The sequence below is a fragment of the Mya arenaria genome, chromosome 11, assembly GCF_026914265.1.
Source record: "Mya arenaria isolate MELC-2E11 chromosome 11, ASM2691426v1".
Classification (NCBI taxonomy): Eukaryota; Metazoa; Mollusca; class Bivalvia; order Myida; family Myidae; genus Mya; species Mya arenaria.
The window spans coordinates 45538631-45560823 of NC_069132.1; the positions used below are offsets into that span (position 1 = coordinate 45538631).

A 22193-nucleotide genomic window follows, 5' to 3' on the forward strand; every position below is an offset into this window, starting at 1 on the left:
ATGTTTATGTTAAAATGTTCATTGTCTCATTGCTCATAATATGAGTCGGTATATATATATATATATATATATATATATATATATATATCTACTACAGATATTAAGGTGACCATATATATATTAATCTAGGCATTATGGGGACCGCTGGATTAAGGCGACAAAAATTGGTCTCCTTAATATTTTCAGTCCAGATTTGATGTATCAAATGTCAATAAAAATGTCCATTGATAGTAAGTTGATAAGCTTGAATGTTTATTTACGAGATCATTTCATTGTTTTAAATCTTATAATCTTTTATTATCAAAAAAAATATCCTTAAACTTTTGTGCGTGTATATTTGTGTATCCATAAAAATAGCTATTAAGGCGACCAGGGAAAAAAATCATAATTTTGGTCAAAAATAGCTATATACTAAGCATTTTTTATTTGTTTTACTTTATTTAAAGCCTATTGTATATTATCCCGAAGTTTCATTCCATAAAAAACAGAAATAAGGAAATTCGATATTTCGTGTACCATCAGCATCCAAATTTTCAAGTATACAGAAATTTAACTTTCCGGAATATAACGGAAATTTTCGGGTATCTCCGTGGTACCATCTCCGTGCAATTATGCAGTATGGCGTTCATCTCTTACGGAAAGAGAATGGTAACTTGGTAAGTGTTTAAAATACATATTCAACGTTTTTTTTTCGTTTATTTTTATGACTTTTGTACAGTAGTATAAATCGTCCACCCTTTGGATGAAAAGCAAATGATTTATCCGGATTTTGTTCATCCGAAACTAAATCACTAGTATCAACATCCGGTGTAATTTTTGCTTGTATTTTGGAGAAACTCGATTGATTTCTAGCAAACTTGGTTTACCACTACATCGTCGCTTATTATTATTTGGTATGTTCCAATCTAAAAAGGGATTTGCTCCCTTAACATCTCAGATTTTAATAAATAAAAGACGAAATGATACAAATGCCTTACATTTTGTTTGTCAATGTCATGTCATTTGTCATTCTCATCACCTTTGCATAGCAGAACAGAACGAACACTATCACCAATTCGTATTGTGGCTTTTTGCATGTGTCTTAAATTTTCATATTTGATAATAAATGCAACAATAAAATATTTCCCTTATTCTGCCACAGTTATGCACCAGTCAATTGTAACCATGGCCCCCAGGCAGGTCTTGTTTATACCAGGGATAGCAGGGGAAATGGGCCATGTTTTTACGTTCCAGGTGGACCGGCAGTGCTGAGTGAATGCAGTGTTATTGTTTTTGCGCTGAAAACAGGGAATGGGCCTAACCTAGGATGCCCCCAGGGGCATTTGACGGGGATCTGGTCATTTCGTAACCTTACCATTTCGTAACTGCTGAATCTTGGTTATTTTGTAACCATTTTGTTAGTCAATTCGTAACCATCAATAAATCAATTGCTCATATGGTAACCACCATTTAACAAGGTGATAAATAGTACACTTAGCACCTCGTTAAGTGTATTGTTCGAACCTGGATGTATATGGCACAGCAACCAAGACACCAATTGGGAGACATTACTCAAATTCTCACTAGTAACAAGCCAATAATTTATGTTACTCAATAGTTATTAGATATATATCATGGTAAATTAGAAATGATTTGTTATACTACCAAAATATGTTAATTATTTTCTTACATTTTGCTTACTTATAAACAATAATTTAAGACTGATCGCGATGTATTTTTGAGTAAAATTACGTTTACATAAATGATCATTCTTGACCTATTTCATTGACTATATTTGTTTGAATTGTTTAAAACGAAAAAAAAATTTGTTCTGTTCTTTTCTCAATTGATCCATATTCTGCATACTTTATATCCGAAACCGACAAAAAACAGCCTAAAATTATTAGTTATGGTACAGTGGAAACTCACTAAACCGGATCTCCACAAAACCGGAATCCTCGGGATACTGGAATTTTATCAGAGTCCCGGTTTTCCCCTTCTATTTTCAATGTAAAAAAATCCCTACAAAACCTGAACCCCGGAATTCCGGATACCGGACAAAAAATCGAGAAAATTTGTTAGTTGTCAACGTAATTTTACCTTACAAAACCAGACGTTTTGTTCAAACATGTCAAAATAATTCTGTGTATTAGGAATTCGCGAATCACGTGTCATTTTGTTTTGACAGCCGGTACGTCGTTAAATATTACACCTGTGATGTTGTGTTAACACGATAATCGATAATGATGATTGCGCTGTGGATTGACTGTCACGCGATAATCAAACGATAATCAAACTTGTGAAAAGAAAATTGATTAAAACATTTATTTGTTTGTTGCAGAAAATAAAGAACTAGAAACGGTTTTTTAGTGATCATTTTGAAGTGTTGTTTTTATCTAAAGACTTCTATGATTGAATCAAATTAGAGCGGTGCTTTAATTAAACTATCAAACATACTAAACAAGCATTAAATTACGAGAGTTGTTTTATTTCAAGACTTGGAAAAAAGATGGTTATAAAAACGCAGAAATGTTTAATTATGCTTATCACTTTTGCAAGTGCTTTAATCATGTCTCAACCACCGTCTAAACGTCGGAGAATTGAACTGGATAACTTAACAAGTGAAGTAAACTGTACTGAGCTTTTGAACAAACCTACATACTTATAAATCAAAATTGATATTTTAGGGTCTACACTGAATAAACCCAAAATGTTAGTTTTGATTTGCTAAATTCGAACAGTATTTAGTCTATCCACACAAAATTTACAGGATCATCAGATAACAAATTTTCTAAAAATTCTCTGTTTGCCAAATAGGGAAGACAGGTTAAAGTGGGGTTAAAAGGTTGCTATCTGTGACCAAAAAAATACTGTTCAAAATTGTGAGTATTCATTTATCTTTCATTCAGTAAAGAGCATGCAATGGCATAGTGGTTGGATTAGATAATCTGACAGCGGTGCTGGACGTCAGGAGTTCAAATATTGTTGTGAGTTCAATGTTCCAAAAGAATACCTTTGGAATACACAATTATCTATAAAAATGGCAGAGCAAATTGCCCATATTGTAGTAATGTCTTAGATCCAGCTTGGATAACTTGGACACAGTAAGCGGTTCACACCAAGGGAAATTCTCAGATTAAACAGCGCTTATGAACTTGAACATTACATTTTTCATTGAGACAAAGAAAAAACATTATTGCTGATCTTCTGAAAACAAATCTTGGATTTATACTAATCACCACCAAAAATTTAATTTTAATCACACAATGTAAACAACTGCGCCACAGATCTATCTTATCTGTATGTTTAGAGTTTTTAAAATTTAGCAGTTAAATATAGATTAGCATACTGGTAGGTCTGGTTGGTCTGTTGCTTTAGATGCTAAGTAAACATAATGTCAGTGATTTCATCACTATTTCTATTAAAATATCAGTTTTCTTCTTCAGAGCTTCTCACATTTGCACCATTTTTTACCATTTGAATCATAAAAAGATAACAAACAAACACGGATGGAACATTTGAAAATACAATTCAGTTGGTTTCTATTTTCATGCTAATTTTTGCTTAAAATTATTCTGCTTGAATGTGATTTATGTTGCTTAATAAATTTGAACTTAACTCTTTGTGAATATTTAAGGAATGTAAGGGGTCAGATTTCAGATTGCTCATTATTTCTGGAACACTAAATACTTTATTTGATTGTGTACACTGCACTTTCTTGTTAAGCATTCATCCAAATCATTTGGGTAAATATTGGCAGAAAAACTGCTTTTAGATTTATACTGGTCATCAAAACCGGCACTGACAAAACATAAGATGTGTTTAATTAATGTGCGGGAAAGAGGTTTAAAGGTGTCCGCCCACAACGAAATGCTTGCGGGTCACAGTACCCCTTCAAGTAGTTCTTGAAAAAAAATGATTCTCTCAGGTAGCGTTTGATTATTTGTACATTGTATCCTTGTATATATTCTCAAGTGTACACATGATTTATATAAGGTTTGTACAATTTTAGTTTTATTTAAATTTTAAAATTTTGACATTTTTTTTAAGATTTGCCTGCCCTTGTCTAAACACTTAAATTCTTGGTCTTTGGACTATTGTCTGCAACTTCAAAACACACTTTTTGGAACAGGACACATTTTTCTGATATTTTATCCAGTTTGACTGCAATATAAGTTGTATTTATCAATCAAGTAAAAAATGACATTTATTTTTCCATAATTACCTGGTAGTTATTTGTTAATTTGTTTTAATTCATGGATAGGTTTATTGCAAGTGTCATGGAAAGCTGGAACTTTTCAGTACACAACATGCAAACAGAGAATGAACTGTGTGTGCCGGCTTTGTGAACAAAAACGCAAGGCGGCTATGGTAAGTTGTGTCAAGATATATCCTGCCATGAATGTTAGAGAGTTTAAAGCTATTTCTTATTTTCCTGTGTAACTATATTGATGTTAGATTAAATTTACGCCGCAGTGTTACTGAGTAACAATTTGAAATTGGGCCAAAATCATCAAGCTAGAGCTTTGCATAATCTTTTTCAAACTTCTGCGAGATTTCTGCCCTTGACAATATTTGCTCGCAGCCCCCCTTAAAGTTGCACTTCGTTCAGTATTTGAAAGCTTACGGATACACTTTTTTGTTAATTTTAGATCTTAATGTGGCTACTTCTAAGTAAATAGATGCTCAAAGTAACTAGATGCTCTGGGTGTTCACTGGGTGACAAAGGCTACACAGTATTGGTTGTTTCTTTTTTCTGAAAAGATGTTTCTAGTGAATTGCCCTGTTGCAGTGGTTTTGACGCCACAGAACCAGCATAGCTCCATGACAGATATATATGTTTTCGTCATTGATGTCAGTACTGCTGTATTGGAGGCCTCACAATTTCTGAGTGGAAATGTCATCTGATACACTCATAACGGCGTATTTCTAGCATAGCTTTCATAAGTGCATGGCCATTCTCTGTCATTTTCAGATACACTGTGTTTTGTGTGGATAAGAAATGCAGAGTGGTACCACCAATCACCTAAGCCACCATTCCCCTAACAGACAATAGGCTCAAGGGGACAGTTCCTGCAATTTACAGAAAAGCTCTCAATTGTAGCCCTACGAACTTAAGGTAAGCGATAAATCTGGACTTCAAGATATCTCTGTACTCACTGTAAGTTTATACTTCATTTGAACAAAACATAGGGCCGAATTCAGAACAATCACTCTCACTCACACTCAATGAGTTAATCACATAACGGTCGAGATATTTTCGAGTGAAAGGTATATCCGTATTCACAGGTGTGAGTGAGACTCAAGTGTTTTGCGTGAGTGGGACATTTGTGAGTGCTCGGCTAGGCCACATGAACTGCCCTCGAGGATTGGTTGTGAATAGGAATTGAATGAGTGTATGTGAAAAAAGTACATGGCAAGTAGAAAAGATGAAATATATCAAATATTTGGAACAAATAAGGGACATGCTCGTTCCCAGACAATATTTAAGAGACCGGGATAATTCATTGAAGTACATGTTCATTCAATAACGTGGCCATCTATAAACAAAACAAATTCAAAAGGATGCGCCTATCATATATTTGTTTTGTCTCACAATGATCTTGAACCCCCAGCAATGTTGATGTTTGCAATTCATCAATGGCTGCAAAGACAGCTAAAGGTACGTGAAGTTAGCATCATAGCGGCATGAAGTTAGCGGCCTAGCGGCGTGAGGTTGACGGACTAGCGGCCTAAATTTGTTATCTATTTCAAGGTTCAATGGTTTAAATGGAAAATAAGATAAATCAATGTTTTTAGTCGTACATTAGGGGCCTTAAATTGTTTTCTACTTCAGCGCATTTTTATATGAGTTTTCTTCTAAAACAATGCTAAAATAATTGTTTTCCTATGCAAAATACATCACGCTTGAGCGGTCTTGCGGCGTGAACTTGGCGGCCTCGTGGCCTAGCGGCCTAAAAATCCCCAAAACTCATCCAGCAGCCCATGAAAAGGGGGCAATGCTGATATTCGCTAAAGGATGTTGATTTATGAAAAGGACATTTAATTTATCATTGTTTTAGAAAAGAACGCATATAAAATGCTTTGGAATAGGAAACAATTTTAGGCCGCTAGTCACATGAGGCGGCTAGGCCGCCAGGCCGCTAACTTGACGCCGCTAGGCCATTTCATAGCGTGGTAAGGGAATTGATATGTATTTTCCAGCCTACATTCAGCTGGATTATTATTACTATTATTACTATTATTATTATTATTATTATTATTACTATTATCATTTTCATCAGCAGCAGCAGCACCACCAACACCAGCAGCAGCACCACCAACACCAACACCACCATATCATCATCAACATCATCATTATTATTATTATTATCGTCATCTTCATCCATTTTCCCCTACATTTCTTGAGTTGTTTTTCACTCCGAGGTGTTATTTCCCCATAAGAAGTAGATTCATTCGCTAATTCTATCCATCTGCTATTTTTTCAACTTCCATTTTTTCAACTTGCATATATTATTTTCAAACGCCCAAGACCGCTTTATGTAGAATACAAAAGCAAGATTATATATGAATACATATTTAAATTACGTGATACAATGGAAAACGGCTACATATTTAAAACAGCAACAACAATGACAACAAAAAACATGCATTTAAACGTATTTTGCAACAGTTATTTACAACCCAAAACGTTTATTTTTATTAACCAATTGTTTTAAAATGAAAATATCAGTTTTAGAATAACGCTTATTATCATTTGTTTGTTGCCATAACTAACAATAAGGTACTCAAATCTCAAATAAACATATGTTTACAATGTATAATGTAAACATCACCATAGTCAAACAGATAATTCGATATGATCATGTAAACATACGTGTATAATTATATACTGTATTGCTCACTTGATGAAGTGGAGTGTTAGCGAGGCGTGTGAATACGAACAGATCACTTGAGTGTCACTCCCCATATTCCACTCAAGTGATCATTTGAGTGTCCCTTACGGGAATGTGGTTGGAGTGTGAGTGAGAGTGGATGTTCTGAATTCGGCCCTTACAATTTCACCATCAAAATCCAGGTTTAGATCCCAGACCGAACTTTGTCTCCTTCATTAAACTTAATTTCAGATGTTCTATAAGCCACATACATGTTCACTACTTATGACGGATAAGAACTTTCGCAAATTGATTATAAATGCGTTTTCCCAGATTTACACCCTCCTCTTGCAGATACTGCTGATGGTGAAGCTTGGATGCACCGGGCCGGTTTTCCAGCCGTGTGGAATCTCCAGCTGAACTGGGGCCGGGAATTATATTTATAAGACTCCTTAGCAGCATGGTGAGCTTTTGCGTATTTATTTTCAGGCTCATATACCCGGCCAGACTTCTGCGTTTAAGCTTTCCTGTCGTCATTTTTTTAAATAACGTATCTCAAGTCTTTCAATGAAATCACCACTGTGACACCTTTGGAGACTAGATTTAAATTAAGGAACCATTATGTGTAGAAAGCCTTTTGGGTGATTTAAAATCACATTAATAAACAGGATTCTCATGGTTCATGGTTTATAATTGGCCTTGTGGACCTTTCATTCTTTACTTTGGTAACAGCCGCTTAAGTATGTAAGAAGGGGGGGGGTACAGATGTGATAGTAAACAGTGTTTAATAAGGTATATTTGTTTTTATTTTATCACCAGTTTGAAGGTAATGATTTTGTTAAATCAGGGTTAAGTAACAAGTTTAACACAAACACTGTAACATGTTCTTTATTTCAAATAAATCTATAAATTATCTCTGGAGAATTTAGTCTGATCTCCATTTCTCAGAAAATGTAGCTGTCTAAGTGCCTATTCCATCAATGAGTATCACTGTCTTTAAATTGCTGTTGCGGTACAGTTTAAATAGCAAAAGTTTTATGGCCCTGCTTGTTTGCAACTCCTCATTCATTTTTGTACAGCGAGAAAAGTAAGGGAATTCTAGAGATTTACTAGAATTATGGATTGTTTTTCATGAGTTACACAGTACATAAGGAGGAATAAGTGTGTACACAACTCCTCATTTTATTCCTGTTTATTATTTATATATGTAACATAGATGTGTACAAGACTTAGAAACATGACATAAAAGAGCTCACTTTGATAAATTTTCTCAAAAAAAGATATCTTTACTGTTAAAGTAAGAACTTTTACTGCATAGTAAGTAATGTCTTCTGCTCATCTTTATGACATCATTACATGGAATGGAAACTTCCCAAGATACATTTCCACATGGCGCAGCTCATTTATATATATTGCTGATGGATTGTTTAGAAAGGGACAGTTTTAATTGGACAAAATGTTTTAATCGCCATTTTACAGAGTGCCAGCCAGTCATTGCTGTTCTTGCATTGCTGAGGAGGACAGTCCTGCCAACATAACAGTTTGTTCAATAACAGGTAAAAAACTGGTCTCACTTTACATTTTCAACCACTGCCAGATAATATAATCTTATATAATGATAACTCCTTCTTCACAACTGGTGTTAAATATACAATGATTAAACAAACAATAAAATGAAAATTATGCTCTTTAAACTCAGAACCATTATTGACTGTCAGATGCTACTGGTAAATGAACTGGTCTTGATGTCCTTTTCTTGAGATAATAACCATTTGCATATTACCCCGGTACTACTATTGTACATTCAATAGAAAATCGTCCTGTTTGTATTGTTAAATGGCTTTATAATGTTCCCCACTTCCTGATTCTTGAAAATTACGTGAACAAATGACAATCCTACTACCATTTAAAGTTTGATTAAATTTCGTACAAATGTGTTTGTTTTAATTTGCCTTCTGCTTAAAGTAAGGGTATATATACTGGGCAAGAAATGCTGAATTTCATCGTGAATGACAGTGATTATCCATAGTTTGAATTTGGTTCGGACATGTTTGACGGGAATTCAAAGACATTTTTTTGTCATCATTTTCGCATACATTGGTTCATTCTAAGATAAAAAATATAACCTTTTTCAAAATGTTTAATCTGTGAAAGTGCAGCTTTAATAGACCTGTGAAACTAAACTCTCAATCAAACTTTGGTAAAAGATCAAATGCGGGGCTCCGTGTGTGGCATAAACTGTGTTAATTTTTATTTAATATGATGAAGAGCTAGTTAAGTTATCTTTGTTAAAAGTCTTTATTTGAAGCAAAATATGTTTCAATACCCTGTATGAATTTTCTTCACTGGATATTGATTTATAAAAAACATTGCTCCAGGGTGCGGAGCTATTTTTTGCTATATGTCTATATGGAAAAATCTTCTCCTCAGAAGTCAACTTTGTTCCCCAATGTGCAAGGCACAATCGGTGAAAATAATTTCAATAAAAGTCACTGATTATTATTATTGTTATTATTATTAATAAACTTTTACTATTTCAGGAGACAAACAGAAACACAGAGGTGCTATACATTCTGATGGAAAAACAAAAGCATCTCCCATCATTTTGGCGTGGCTCAGATCAAGAGGAGAATTTTAAGAAAGGTAATAACTGAGCGACTAAGAACATGCAAGTTGCACTGGTTAGAGTGTAAGACCCATCTCCCTTCATAAGAATTGATAATCATCACTGTATTAAATCAAGAAATTGAAACGGAAGTGTCTTGTCTTTTGCAGTGTTTTTGAAATATAATATAATTTAAAAAAAAACTAAATTATTATTTAATATGATTGTGAATGTGTGATGTTTTCTTCTGATCATTCACTCTCAAAAACCAGATACTAAAAACATATTTGTAGATTTTTTTGTTTTATTTGTAAATATAGTTTTAAGGTTGTATTTTAGGCAAAGCCTTTTATTCTGCTCAATACAAACTTAAATATTGTAAGAGTTATGGCCCTTTGTAATTTTTTAAACAAATACATTTTTTTATGTTTTTGTAAGCCCATTATTAAGGGACTTTTAATATTTTCACCAGCTGCATTATAAAGTCAGACCAAAAGTGTTCAGTATGTGTCCAAACAATAACTAAGTTAGAATCCTTTCTCAAATCAAGTGAGCGATATAGGGCCATCTCTGTGTTTGTCTGACTAAAAAACAATAATCAATCTTTGAGTTAAATTGACAAATATTGTTGTAGAATGTTTTGTGAAAACATACAATTGGATTACTTTTGTGTCAATAGGATTAAGGTTTCTGCACATAAAAATTATTTAGAATTGCATTTGGGTCCGTCGGTTCACGTTCAATATTACTTGCATTATAAGTGGAAGCAGTGACTTAAAATTAATTACCAAACAGTTTCTGCTCAATTGCTTTGAGTTAACATACGAGTTATGAAACTTGGAATAATAGTTCTTGGTGGCATAAATGAAAGACCTTGTTTTGTCACATTGACTTGTTATCAAGCACTAACTTCCTCTAAATTCTCTTCAGGTGATGGTTGGGCACACACAAGAAGACATAGATCACAGGTGTCTAGCCATATGAGTAGATAGGAGTGTCACACTCTGCCAAACTTACTTCAGATAGGAGTGTCACACTCTGCCAAACTTACTTCATCAGACGAGCAGAAAGCTTCTCAAGATCCCGCACTGCACACTAAGACATAGTCTTTGACTACAACAAGGTGATGAAAGTACAGAGGTCCAATTGAAATCAATTCTGTGCTGCTGTCATTTCTTCATTCTGGAAGTCGATGGACATGATTTATTATGGCATCAAGTGTGTAGTTTGCCGACTATCAGCAGTCTTGTTCACCAGCTGTGCAACTTGAGCTGGTAGCTTTATTGCTTGAAGCCACTGCATAAGAGGGGGAAGGTGCAGGCTCATCAAAAAGTCTCAAAAGTTGAAACTAGGAAAAGAAGTTTATCAAGAGTGTGAATCTATTTTGAAAACAATCGTTACAATGATTTGGTTTCCTTTGAAACTTCATACATACTATGAATTGAGATGCTTAAATAAAAAACCGCTATTCAAATATCAGGAAACTGCCTTTTTCATACTAAAGGGTAAATGATGTCGCCATTTCCTGTATGTATTTAAATAAGATATCTCTCCACAATTAATATTTTTAGGGAATTTTTCTCAACTGAATGAGATTAAATTGTACAGCGTTATATGAGCTTAATATGTTTTCTCATTCTTTAAAATTGGTGAAAAATTGTCAGAAGATCATTAGACCAGTATCCATTACTGCAATCATACAATCAAATATACAGGGACAAGCCCACTGGGCATATAATTAAACCCTGTTTAGGGGCACGAGGCAAACAGAGTTACTTTCAAACGTTAAAGCTGCACTCTCACACTTTGGATGTTTTGACAACTTTTTTCATTTTATGTCTTGGATTGGAACCATCCAATTTTTGCGAAAAATTAAATCCCAGATTTTTCTATTTAAGTTAAAACATTGATATTTTTTATGCACTTTTCTTAAACCGTTAGTAACATTAATTTTCGAACGGAAATATGAAATCTGCGATCTGATCTTTTGTCAGCAATCTTTTATCATTGGTTTGCAGATAATTACGCAAAAACTTGCTCATTCGAAGACAAAAAAATTTGTGGAAACGGTATATCTGTGAGAGTGCAGCTCTAAATGTTTAATTTCTTGATTTTACTACTGTATTAGAAATTACAGGGATTGGGGTATATTTTTAGTGTTTTTATTGCTTGTTTTTGATTCATACAGTCATACTTTATTCTTCAGGGCACAACTTACAAATAGACAAAACTGGACAATGGTCATATCAAAAGGTCAAAGATAATGCAAGTTGAACAATCATATTGTTCATGGCTTGTATTTTTGGTATATTTTGTTGCATATGCTATAGAAAAGTTGAATGTTAAAAAATTCATAGTTGAAATGATGGCTTTGAATGATATTGTCAGATGAGAAACGGCACTATTAAGAATTAGGTATAATGGTACTTTATTTATTTTAATCAATTTTAGATATTATGAAAATTATTATCTTATTTAGTACATGAGACCTTTTAAACAGTTATTGACAATATAACAATGTGTATATGAAGCTTTAGATCAAAACTTAAAGCTGCACTCTTACAGATTGTCAGTTTAGACACAAAATTGTCTCAAAATCGGCTGATTTGGTTATCATTCCTTTAATTCAGTCATATTAGATAATTCACAATAGAACCAATCAAAAATGTTTGGTAAAACTGCCGAAAAAGTAATTTACATTAAATTGTTTGTAATGCTTTTAGTCATTGTTCGTAATGCTTTTAGTCATAAAACATCATTTTTTTAACATAAATATGATGAACTGCAATCTGATCTTTTTTCAGCAGTCTTATATCACTTAAAATTGGGTCTAGACATTTCTGCAAAAAATACTCCATTTATTGACAAACAATAAAAGAGTACCGGTAGTCAAAACGATCAATCGGTGAGATTGCAGCTTTAAATACACCTTTTAAGACCGCCGTAAAATTCCAATGGTTTGCCTAAATCTTTAAAGCTAGCATACTGTTTAATTGACAACCATACTTATTGTTTAAAATATGTCATGATATCTTTGTACAATGTGTTTATATAATTCATTAAAGAAGTCAAAACAAATTTGTTTACCTTGTAATTTGTTATCTGTTATTTAAATGACTCGGACAAAAATGGGAACGTCAGTGCTAGTTCTTTTACTATTAACATCCCATGAAGTTTCTATTGGTGTAGCAGCAAGGAGGTGTTACATTAATTATGCATCATTTAAACCAAATTATACATTCATATGCACATCATACAGGCGTGTAGCCGCCTATACGTGAATACGCGGCTGAATCCACATGATTCTGACAAAAAAAATCAACCAAAGTTGCAGTATGCGAACTTGACTACATGAATCTAAAACTGGTTATTTTCCAGTACTAAATAATGCACTAGATTGCACCATGGTTTTCAAAATTTTCTGAGGGGGCACGCCCCTGAACCCCCCAGCACATGAATTCACATGAATAGAGGGGTAGCTACGCCCCTGACATAATTGAAACCACAGTGTGGCTAAACAACACTTGTATGTTTATCATACGCAGTGATCTCCCATGGAAATGCAATCGTCAAAGAATCTGAAGGGGCTGTTTATATGGACTAGATTTGAAATACACCAAGTGTTTAAAAAAGTTGATTTCAGTCACGAAGAGAATCAACCATACCCCACACTTGTTGGAGTAAGATGAAATGTCCACTTTCCGCGAGAAAGAAAGTACATTGAAAATGGTCATTTGATTCAATTGACTTTATCTTTTTATAAATATGTTGCAATACGTTATTTGTTATAATTGTTTACCCATGTTGAATTTTATTTTGCAAATTTATAAGAGATTTAAATATTAAGAAACTCAGCCGCTAAAGAGCATATGATTATGACATACTTTTTTTTAAATCTTTCGAACATGAGTTTTTGAGTGAATATAAGCGAAGCGTTAAGTGTTTTGAAAATGCATCTTTTACTTGGATTTTATAGATTGTTATTACGAAATAAAGTATGGCGAATCAAACGAAGTGTTAAAGCCAAGCTATTGATGGCTGAAACCCTTCAATAAATGTTGATATGTGCTAAAACATAGTCTTTGAAGTCCAAAATTTTGACATGCGTTACTAACCCGATTCAACAAAAGGCTGTTGCACAATCAGTTGATTGACATAATCACGTGATAAACCAATAACTTCCATTAAGGTTAAAATATTCAACACCTTAGTATGAGTCCCTGTGGGCGAGTGGATAAGCGATCCGTTTTTTATTCTATGTGTTATCTGCACCCCCATGTGCTTGCTCCCAACTTGAACAAGATTAATTTTTAATACTTTAATCGGTTTTTTAAAAATGCAATTGAAGTATAAAAGAAAATCAACCTGGTTACTATTATTTCTGCAATTTCAGTACCAAGGAGTAAAATAAATATACATGTAAGTGTTTTTAGATGCATTACGAGGAAAACTATGTTTGGTGCCAAAACATGAGAGAGTCTCTTTAAACGGAAAAGTTTTGGCAGTTACTCAGTCAGTCAGATGATGATAAATATAATGCATAGCATCATCGCTCTGGAGTACGAGAACGTTGTATACAGAGTATGTTTTTACTGAACATGCGTCTGTTTATTTTGATGCCATAAAAGGTTTAAACTGTTTAAAGGAACTATAACATTATGAAACAACAAATCTGATTACAGATATCAGTGGCAGATCCAGGAATTGACTTAAGAAGGGGTACGTGAAACTCATGGGCTTAATCTTTCCACATCCGCCCCTCCCTCAGAACAGAAATTGAATGGCTTAAAATGTTGGACCGGGGTGGGGGTTAGACTCCCCTAATTTATAGTCCGAAATAGTGCATTTTTATCTTAATATTGTATTTTTTCCCGATATTGACTGAGAACGTATTATAAACGGACGATTCAAAGGGGTGGGGGACGGCGCGCGCGCTGGGACCGACCCCCCCCCCCCCCTGAATCTGCAATTGAGTACATGCATTAAAACCGTCTCCGTAGCCTATTGGTTAAGGCGTTCTATACCCTTCATTCAATTGACTTAATACTTCACACAATTGTTCAGGACCATCAGCCAATGAGGTTACATAACTCCATAATACAAGTTATGGCCCCTGATTGACTTAGGTTAAAGTTTTAGGCAAGTAAAATTTAAGGGGAAGTTGGAATTTAATAAAAAAAACTTCCATGGGTCACAATGAACCCAATGAACAATGTTCTTTAATCATGAGCTAACTGTTCAAGCGTTAACAGACACATTCCTGTGCAGACAAAACTTTTATTGTTTTTACAAGCACAGAACTTGTATTTAGAATTTACAGTTTCTATATAATTCAACTGAAAGTTCTATTTAACCATAATATATCAAATATTAAGTCACCATTCACTAGCGGATTGAGAATGGGGCGCAATCGGCGTGCGCTGCCTTTAAAATCGTCCAAGTTTACTTTTTGTGTCAATATATGAGAAGAAAATAAATACGCACATAATGCATCATTTCCGACTACAAATTGTTAAAAATTTCTTGATTGAGTAACCCTCAATCCTCCTGCAAACGCCCCTTAGTAACGCCCCCTTCTAACGACAATTCCTGGATCCGCCCCTGGCCATTACATTTTTTGTTGATCAAACGGTACATATACCAAGTGACTGAAGCTGAATTTCATTTAATGAATGAGATGGTCTGTAAAAGATTTCTGATGAATATCCTATGAAATTTGCAGTCCTCCCGTTTCGACCGGTCAATGTTTGTGGATTTATTACACACAATTATATAAAAATACTATTACAAAGTTGTCTCTTAAGGTTACGGGAGCCTTCACTGTCAAAAGTAAGATATATATAATTTGTCCCCCTAATGCCATAAAATATGGATGGTCCCCTTAATGCCTCAAAAATAATATTATATATACACTGGTCTCCATAAACCCTTCGACATATATACCGGTCCCCTTAAAACCTGCAACATACTTACAAATTATTAAGGAGACCGCAAATTACGTATATTTTTTGTTAATTAATTTAAGAAGCCTAAATCTTGTACACATAATAAATGATCATTTCAATACTAAATTTTCAACAAAAAAGCAAAATAAAGTATAAAACAAAAAATATACAAATTGTCTCCTTAATGCCGTAAAATACATACGGTCTCCTTAATGCCCTAAGTAGATATATATATATATGTGTGTGTGTGTGTGTGTGTGTGTGTGTGTGCGTGCGTGCGTGCGTGCGTGCGTGTGTGCGTGCGTGTGCTTCTCGAACTGCCTCATTGTGGAAACTCCTTATCTATCTTGTTTTCAGTTGAGAACGTGTACGATATCGTTTACCTGGCAAACGAGTACCAAGTGTCCCGTTTACTTCGATCGTCTGAGAAAGTGTTGCTGCTCGAAACGGAAATGTTTGAAGATATCAAAAAAGAAGATTGCTGTTTGGAGATTTATCGCCATCTTGCTATTGCAGACGCGTGCCAATTAGAACGACTCAAATTTTTCTGTGTCAGCATCGCCTCAGATGTTTGTCAGGCTGATAGAGATGCAGCGGTCGAGATACATCCGGTATCGAGTGACGTTCAGAGATGCATTGAAAAGCAAGTGATAAGAAAACAAGAAATTTACCTTGCTGATTATGATGCCTTAGTCTGAAACACGATTCAATATGTAATTTTCTTAAACAAAAATTACAAATAATCGAACAGGCCCCAACATCCTTTGGACCTTCAATACAAAACGTACCGACATTTGGAGGATTTGGATCGATCCAACAAACACCAAATAATCCAGCAGTTTTCCAAGGTTCTGTTAGTGTGTCAAATGCAAATGGCACAACACCGGACGCGGACGTTCAGGAATGGAAAATACATTTAAGGCATTTGAGATGGGTTTACAAACACACCCCAACTGATGGCAAATTGAAGAGAAAGGCCATCTATTGGATAAGGCAAGATAAAAAGGCGCCTGGTTGGAACGATTCATGCGAAGACGAGTTTTCTCTACTCCCAGAAGTTGTCAAACATGATATAAAGGGGAGATATATCATGAAGTACTGACTGAAACGTTTTATTCACTTGTCAAATAAACCGTGTTGTAGGTTGCATTGTACTAATTTTGATATATCGATGCAATAGTTATAACAAACATGAACAATAAATACAGAAAATGTAGATATTTCAATCATGCAAGTACTGAAAATAGGTTATAGTTACTGGACACGGGGTCCGAGTAATTGAAATTTTACACGAGCGCTTTGGCCCTAGTCTTTTATTTCATTGTGTACATTGTTTTCAAGGACAAGATTCAATAACTTAGGTGCGGTGTAAATGAATAGCTTTGTTAAATAGCCGCACGCTATTTAGTTATTGAACGTTTAAGTTATGCCTATTTGTTACCGTTTTAGACAAAAACCAAAGTAAACACTCTCAAACAAGGAACATTATTAATTTACTGAAGTGCATATCACGACATGTACCTTTTAACATGTTCTGTTGATTTCACTGGGTTCATAATTTCCGTCTGGTTGACATTCGGTCTAAATAATATTTTTACTTTCATTATTTGCTGCTGTTTTCCTTTTTCCAGACGAAAAGTTGTCATTTATTTTCGTTTTGTTTTGCTTTAGTTCCTTTCATTGCAATTAGTATACGAATAGGAACATAGAATTTTGGAAATATTTCAAAATTTTGCAAAACTTAAGGTACACGTAACTGGATACTTGAAGTAATCGCTCGTCGTAGACACCTAAGTTAAGCATGCATCTATCGACACAGATTATTTAAATGGCAAGGTATAACATAAGAATTGTAGTTTGCGTAAATATTGGCACGTCGAAAAAATAACTCAGTTGGTAGTGCATCTAGTTAGTACTCCGCAAATCAGTGGTTTGACACAAAACAACGGCACATTTTTTGTACATGTCAAATGTTAATATTAATAAGTATATCAATCTCATATTTATAAAATCACTTTTTTTGTCAGTTTGTTTGTTGCTTCATATTTACAGTTTGTGTTTTGAAAAAAAAACATTCGTTGTTTTGTATGTATTGAATGGTTTACATTTCTGTCTTTTAAATGGGAGATGTATAACGTGTAATAATTTCACTTGACTCAGATTTTCTACGTTGCACTATGTTGGCACTGTATGTATGTGAAGGTATATTCTATGATGTTAACTTTCACCTTTCAAATGTCACGTTGTCTTTAATCATGTCCTTTCTTACCTGTAAAAGCGTCTAAAAACCCTCACATGCTCCTCTTGCTTTGTCATTTGTAAATGTTTATTTGTGTGATTTGTTTTTCTCACGCGCCATGTGGCTTATTGAACCTGTATTCAAAATAAACTATATTCTATTAAATATATTGTCATCGACTTGCAAATGGTATTCACGCTCAGCACGTATATACGCGAATCAAGTACGTAAATTTTTAACTTATTTTTCCGACAGTTTTTGTTTTCTTTGAAATCATATCAAAATGATAAAACTACAAGATTCTAATACATTTATCTAAAACTACCATTGTTCGTGTAAATAATAAGGGTTTGTAAACAAGTTCATGAACATCGAAGTTTCAATACTTCTTTCTCAACAAATCTCTGATTATCCATTTATCTAAAGGGCGTCCACAGTATAAGAGCTGATTTGAAGGACTTAATTTTTAAAACATGTTTCAAAAGTGTTTCATTATTAAGCAAACACAATACATATATACTGTGCAACATTAAGGATTTACATATGCAAATTTAACGAAAGAAGATTTTCTAAAAATGTATCTCAAGAAGCATTTGCATATTTTCGAAAAATTCTTTTTATAAAATAAATATGTTTTTGTGTTTAAACGTTCAAGATTAAAGTTAACCCACTCAATAATGACTTGTCGTTTTGTAGGGATTGCCTTGTGCATTCAAGAAGTAAATTTATTTCACTATCATATTTAATATCCGTTTTAATTTGCATCAGTATCAGCAGCACACATAAATACAGTGTTTGAAAGGGTAGTCTGGAGCATTGTCACACAGAAAAATTATTTATATATTGTCAAAAGACTTTTCCGAAAAGCGCAAATGGTTTCTGACCTAAAGTCGGGTTTTAAGCTTCTTCCGAAAATATCTTTAACTCCTTATTATGCCAAAACAGTTTGCAAAGGTAGTTTTACTTTGACTGTTTTACCTCAAACCTTAATTAAACATGACCTTGTGACCTTCCACAGCCACTTTTGCACTGTGGAAGCCCATTAAATTATACTTGAAGGCTAACTCATTCAAGCATGATTGCATTGTACAAAATTAGAATGATATGTACGATAGCATAGTGAGCGTGATTGATGTGAGAATCAACAAGTTTAAAGTGAGATTTCGCAACTTTAAAACTCAACTGCAACTTCGACATGTACGTTAGTATTACCCGCACATTGTACAATTACACATTCAAGTCGGGGTTTTAAATCAAAGAGAATTACTCATAAAACATTTCTTCTGACTCTAAATTCAGGTAATACTATACCGCATGAGAAGTTATGTAAATTGATAAACGAAATGAAACTTAAATTTCGTTGATGTTCATGTACAATTGTTATTCTTAATCCATCCTCCATGATTTTACAATGTATATCACAAGTTAAACTAAGCGCCCTCTGGATGGTTATTTTAAGAATAGTATAATGGGTTTCAAGAGACTATCTCTCACATATTTCAGGTTTACATTAAAGTTGTGTATGTATAAACAATAACAGTAACAGGCGGACACAATTAAACAGAAATTCGTAAATAAAAGTCTAAAAATATCTAGTCGCCAAAATGGGAGAGTATTGTCTGAAATTAAATATATTATATACATGTATGTTATATACCATAAACAAAGAACTCCTTATTCAAACTTTTAACGACGGCTTACCACTGATTCAGATGGGTTCACTGAATGATCGACATCTGGCACCGAGTCCGTTGAGCTGCTATAGAGAGGGCATGGTCATATCTGATCTTTGAACTCAAGTCTGACCTTGACATTGAAGTTGCTGAAACATTTGCTGAGCACACATCCAGTATGTGTTGAACATTGGTGCGAAATTATTTCAAAATCCTTCCGTGTGTTAAATGATATTCTCATCTCAGAGCATAATGCAGGCTCTCAAGTGACCAATAACAAAAAAGTAGGGATAAAAGTAAGATTTTATTTGAAAAAGTAAAGTACAATAGGGATATTCAGGGCAAAACGTAGGGATAGTAGGGATGAAAAAGGGAGTATTAAACCTACACATCATATGTAGTTATCTTTGCTTAGAAACCAGTGCTTTAAGAGAGATTCAGCCACAGGATGAGGAGATAAGCCTGAAATAGATGTCTCTGAATTGTCAACACGCACCACTCATTATCATCATAGAACCCCTATTGCGGCACTGGAGACCTACTGCATCAAACTAATCTTACAAAAATACTAGAAATTGATTATTATTTAAATCAAAATTAAGATTATTTCAATCAATGCATTTGGTAAACACTTTTCTATTATTTCTCGAACTATTTTTACAAAAAAAGAAGGGAAGTAGGTTGTTGTTGTTTTTTCAAAAAAGTAGGGAAAAGTAAAAGCCTAACAAAAAGGTAGGGAAAAGTAGGAAAGGATGGCCCGCTTGAAAGCCTGACAATGCCAAAAATGTAACCTATAAAATGCATTTGCACATGACTTGTTGTCTGTAACTGTATTAACATCATACACTTGTATTCATGTCAAGCCATTGGTCATTTGGAGCAATTCAAAAATAACAAGACATGTTTGTCAAACATAATGCACCCCTGAGCGCCATGTTGTCAGGAATATTTGAACAATTGAATGAAATATGCATGGACCGAAATGGCAGCTGAATTGTCATTTCCTTTGAGGCAATTTTAAGATTATGACCATTCAAAGTGTGAGGATAGTGGGTACAGATTTAAATCATGTTCAGATGATGACTGATATTTGCATATACACACTTCTCGCATTAATGGTCACTGTGACCTTGACATCTGACCCCTAAAATCAAAAGGAGTCATCTGTTGGTCAGGCTCAACCTCCGTGTTAAGTTTAATGCCCATAGTTCCAGGAATTGTCAAGTTATCACTCGGACAAGCTTTTTCTACCGTCCAACCGACATGTGCAAAGCAATATACCTCCTCAAGTTCGAAAGGCATAATAATGTAAGAGGGAAAACTGTTGAAGTAATGTTAACTGCTTCTTAGGTGAGTGAAAAAATAGTATACAAGTAATGTGCATCGATTGCTTGAAGCATAGTTAATAAACAATAACTGTATTGTTTAACCTTTAAAGGTAATGATCATTTTGCCGCGTCAGGTTCATAATATACTCACCCAAATAAGAAAGGATACCATATAATTATTTCAATTATTTCTATAAAAATAAGTAAATATTCTTAAAAGTTAAAACAAATTAAGTGGTTATAGTTCGTATATGTAAATCATAGGGATTAGCTAATTTCATTGAAGCATTTAAGTAAACGAACTAGCTTTAGATTTTTACGTGCTGCACGGGGTACGAGGTACATGGTACATGTTGATTTTACGTGAATATTGATTTGTTTAAGGGTTGAAGTACAGTTGAAGTAAAACACATTAATTGTCCGGTTTCTTTCGTAACAAGTATGCCACGTTTGTCTATTGATGGACGTTATCGGGCTATTGGTATGCTACAGTCAGGTGCACGTCATGGTGGCGACGCTGCACGTTTTGGTGTGTCGCGTGTGACAATATCTCGTCTGGCAGGTTGTTATCGAACACTTTGCACAGTTAATGATCGCCATAGATCTGGCAGGCCGCGAGTAACGACCCCTGCGCAAGACCGCTATATGAGGACGTCACATCTACGTAACATATTTTTGCCGGCAACGACCATCGCAGCTATAACACCTGGACGTATCAATGCCAGGTTATGTGCTCAAACGGTGAGATATAGGCTTGCCGAACATGGACTTAGGGCTTGACGCCCACATACAGCCGAACGTAGACGTAAACGTCGGGATTGTGTACACCAACAGCACCGTTGGACTAAACAACAGTGGAACACCGTGTTATTTAGCGACGAATCTCGAACCCATTTAGTGGAAGTGCAAGGTAGGCTAACAGGACAGCGATATTGAAATAAGATATTGGAGCCAGTTGTTGCACCATTCATCAACGTCAATCCGAACGTCACTTTGTTCCAACAGGACAACGCAAGGTGCCACACCGCTCGAGTTTCAACCACCTACTTTCAGGAGGAGAGAAATATCCAAGTTCTTCCATGGCTTGCATTCTCACCTGACCTGTCTCCAATCGAGCATTTATGGGACGTCTTGAAACGCCGTGTTCGACGGCGTAATCCTCAAAACGCTAATGAGCTTACACGTTTTTTGCACGGAGTGTGGGGAGCGATACCACAGGAGACGATTAAAACCACTATTCGCTCAATGCGACGTCGCTGTATTGCAGTTAGAGACACACATGGCGGACATACCAGATACTGAGGCCTAAAAAAGTACATTTGGTTCGGGTTACCCGACCCTATATTGATACATTTATAAAAGAGCATTCTTTGTATAGAACGAAGATTAAACCATTCCTATTCTGATCCAGTCTGATAGCCTTATTGTAAGTTAGATGTGAATTTAATACAGGTACGAGTTATCGTATGAAAGTTGGAACATCTATCAAAAATATGGCTAGTTTAGTCCAAATTTAGTGCATTAAAATGTAATAGTGATCGATGACTTG

General features: G+C 34.7%; 1 protein-coding gene and 1 long non-coding RNA gene across 6 annotated transcripts in view; both read left to right on the forward strand.

The window, feature by feature from the left end:
* The window catches only part of LOC128208105 (BTB and MATH domain-containing protein 36-like), a 28279-nt gene that overhangs the window by 2717 nt on the left and 3369 nt on the right, over positions 1–22193 (forward strand). For 4 of the 5 annotated variants that reach the window (XM_052911449.1, XM_052911452.1, XM_052911451.1 and 1 more), the window contains exon 3: positions 15762–17808. The exons of the other annotated variant lie outside the window; for it this stretch is intronic. In XM_052911449.1, coding sequence (XP_052767409.1) covers positions 15762–16102 — 341 coding nt within the window. In that variant the 3' untranslated portion in view covers positions 16103–17808. Of the gene's footprint in view, positions 1–15761; positions 17809–22193 lie in introns of those variants that run through there. 5 annotated transcript variants of the gene reach the window in all.
* On the forward strand, positions 4–12537 carry LOC128208107 (uncharacterized). Its single transcript, XR_008256846.1, has 6 exons — positions 4–4350; positions 4955–5098; positions 7209–7317; positions 8334–8410; positions 9395–9497; positions 10390–12537. It is a non-coding gene; the product is annotated as an uncharacterized LOC128208107 (long non-coding RNA).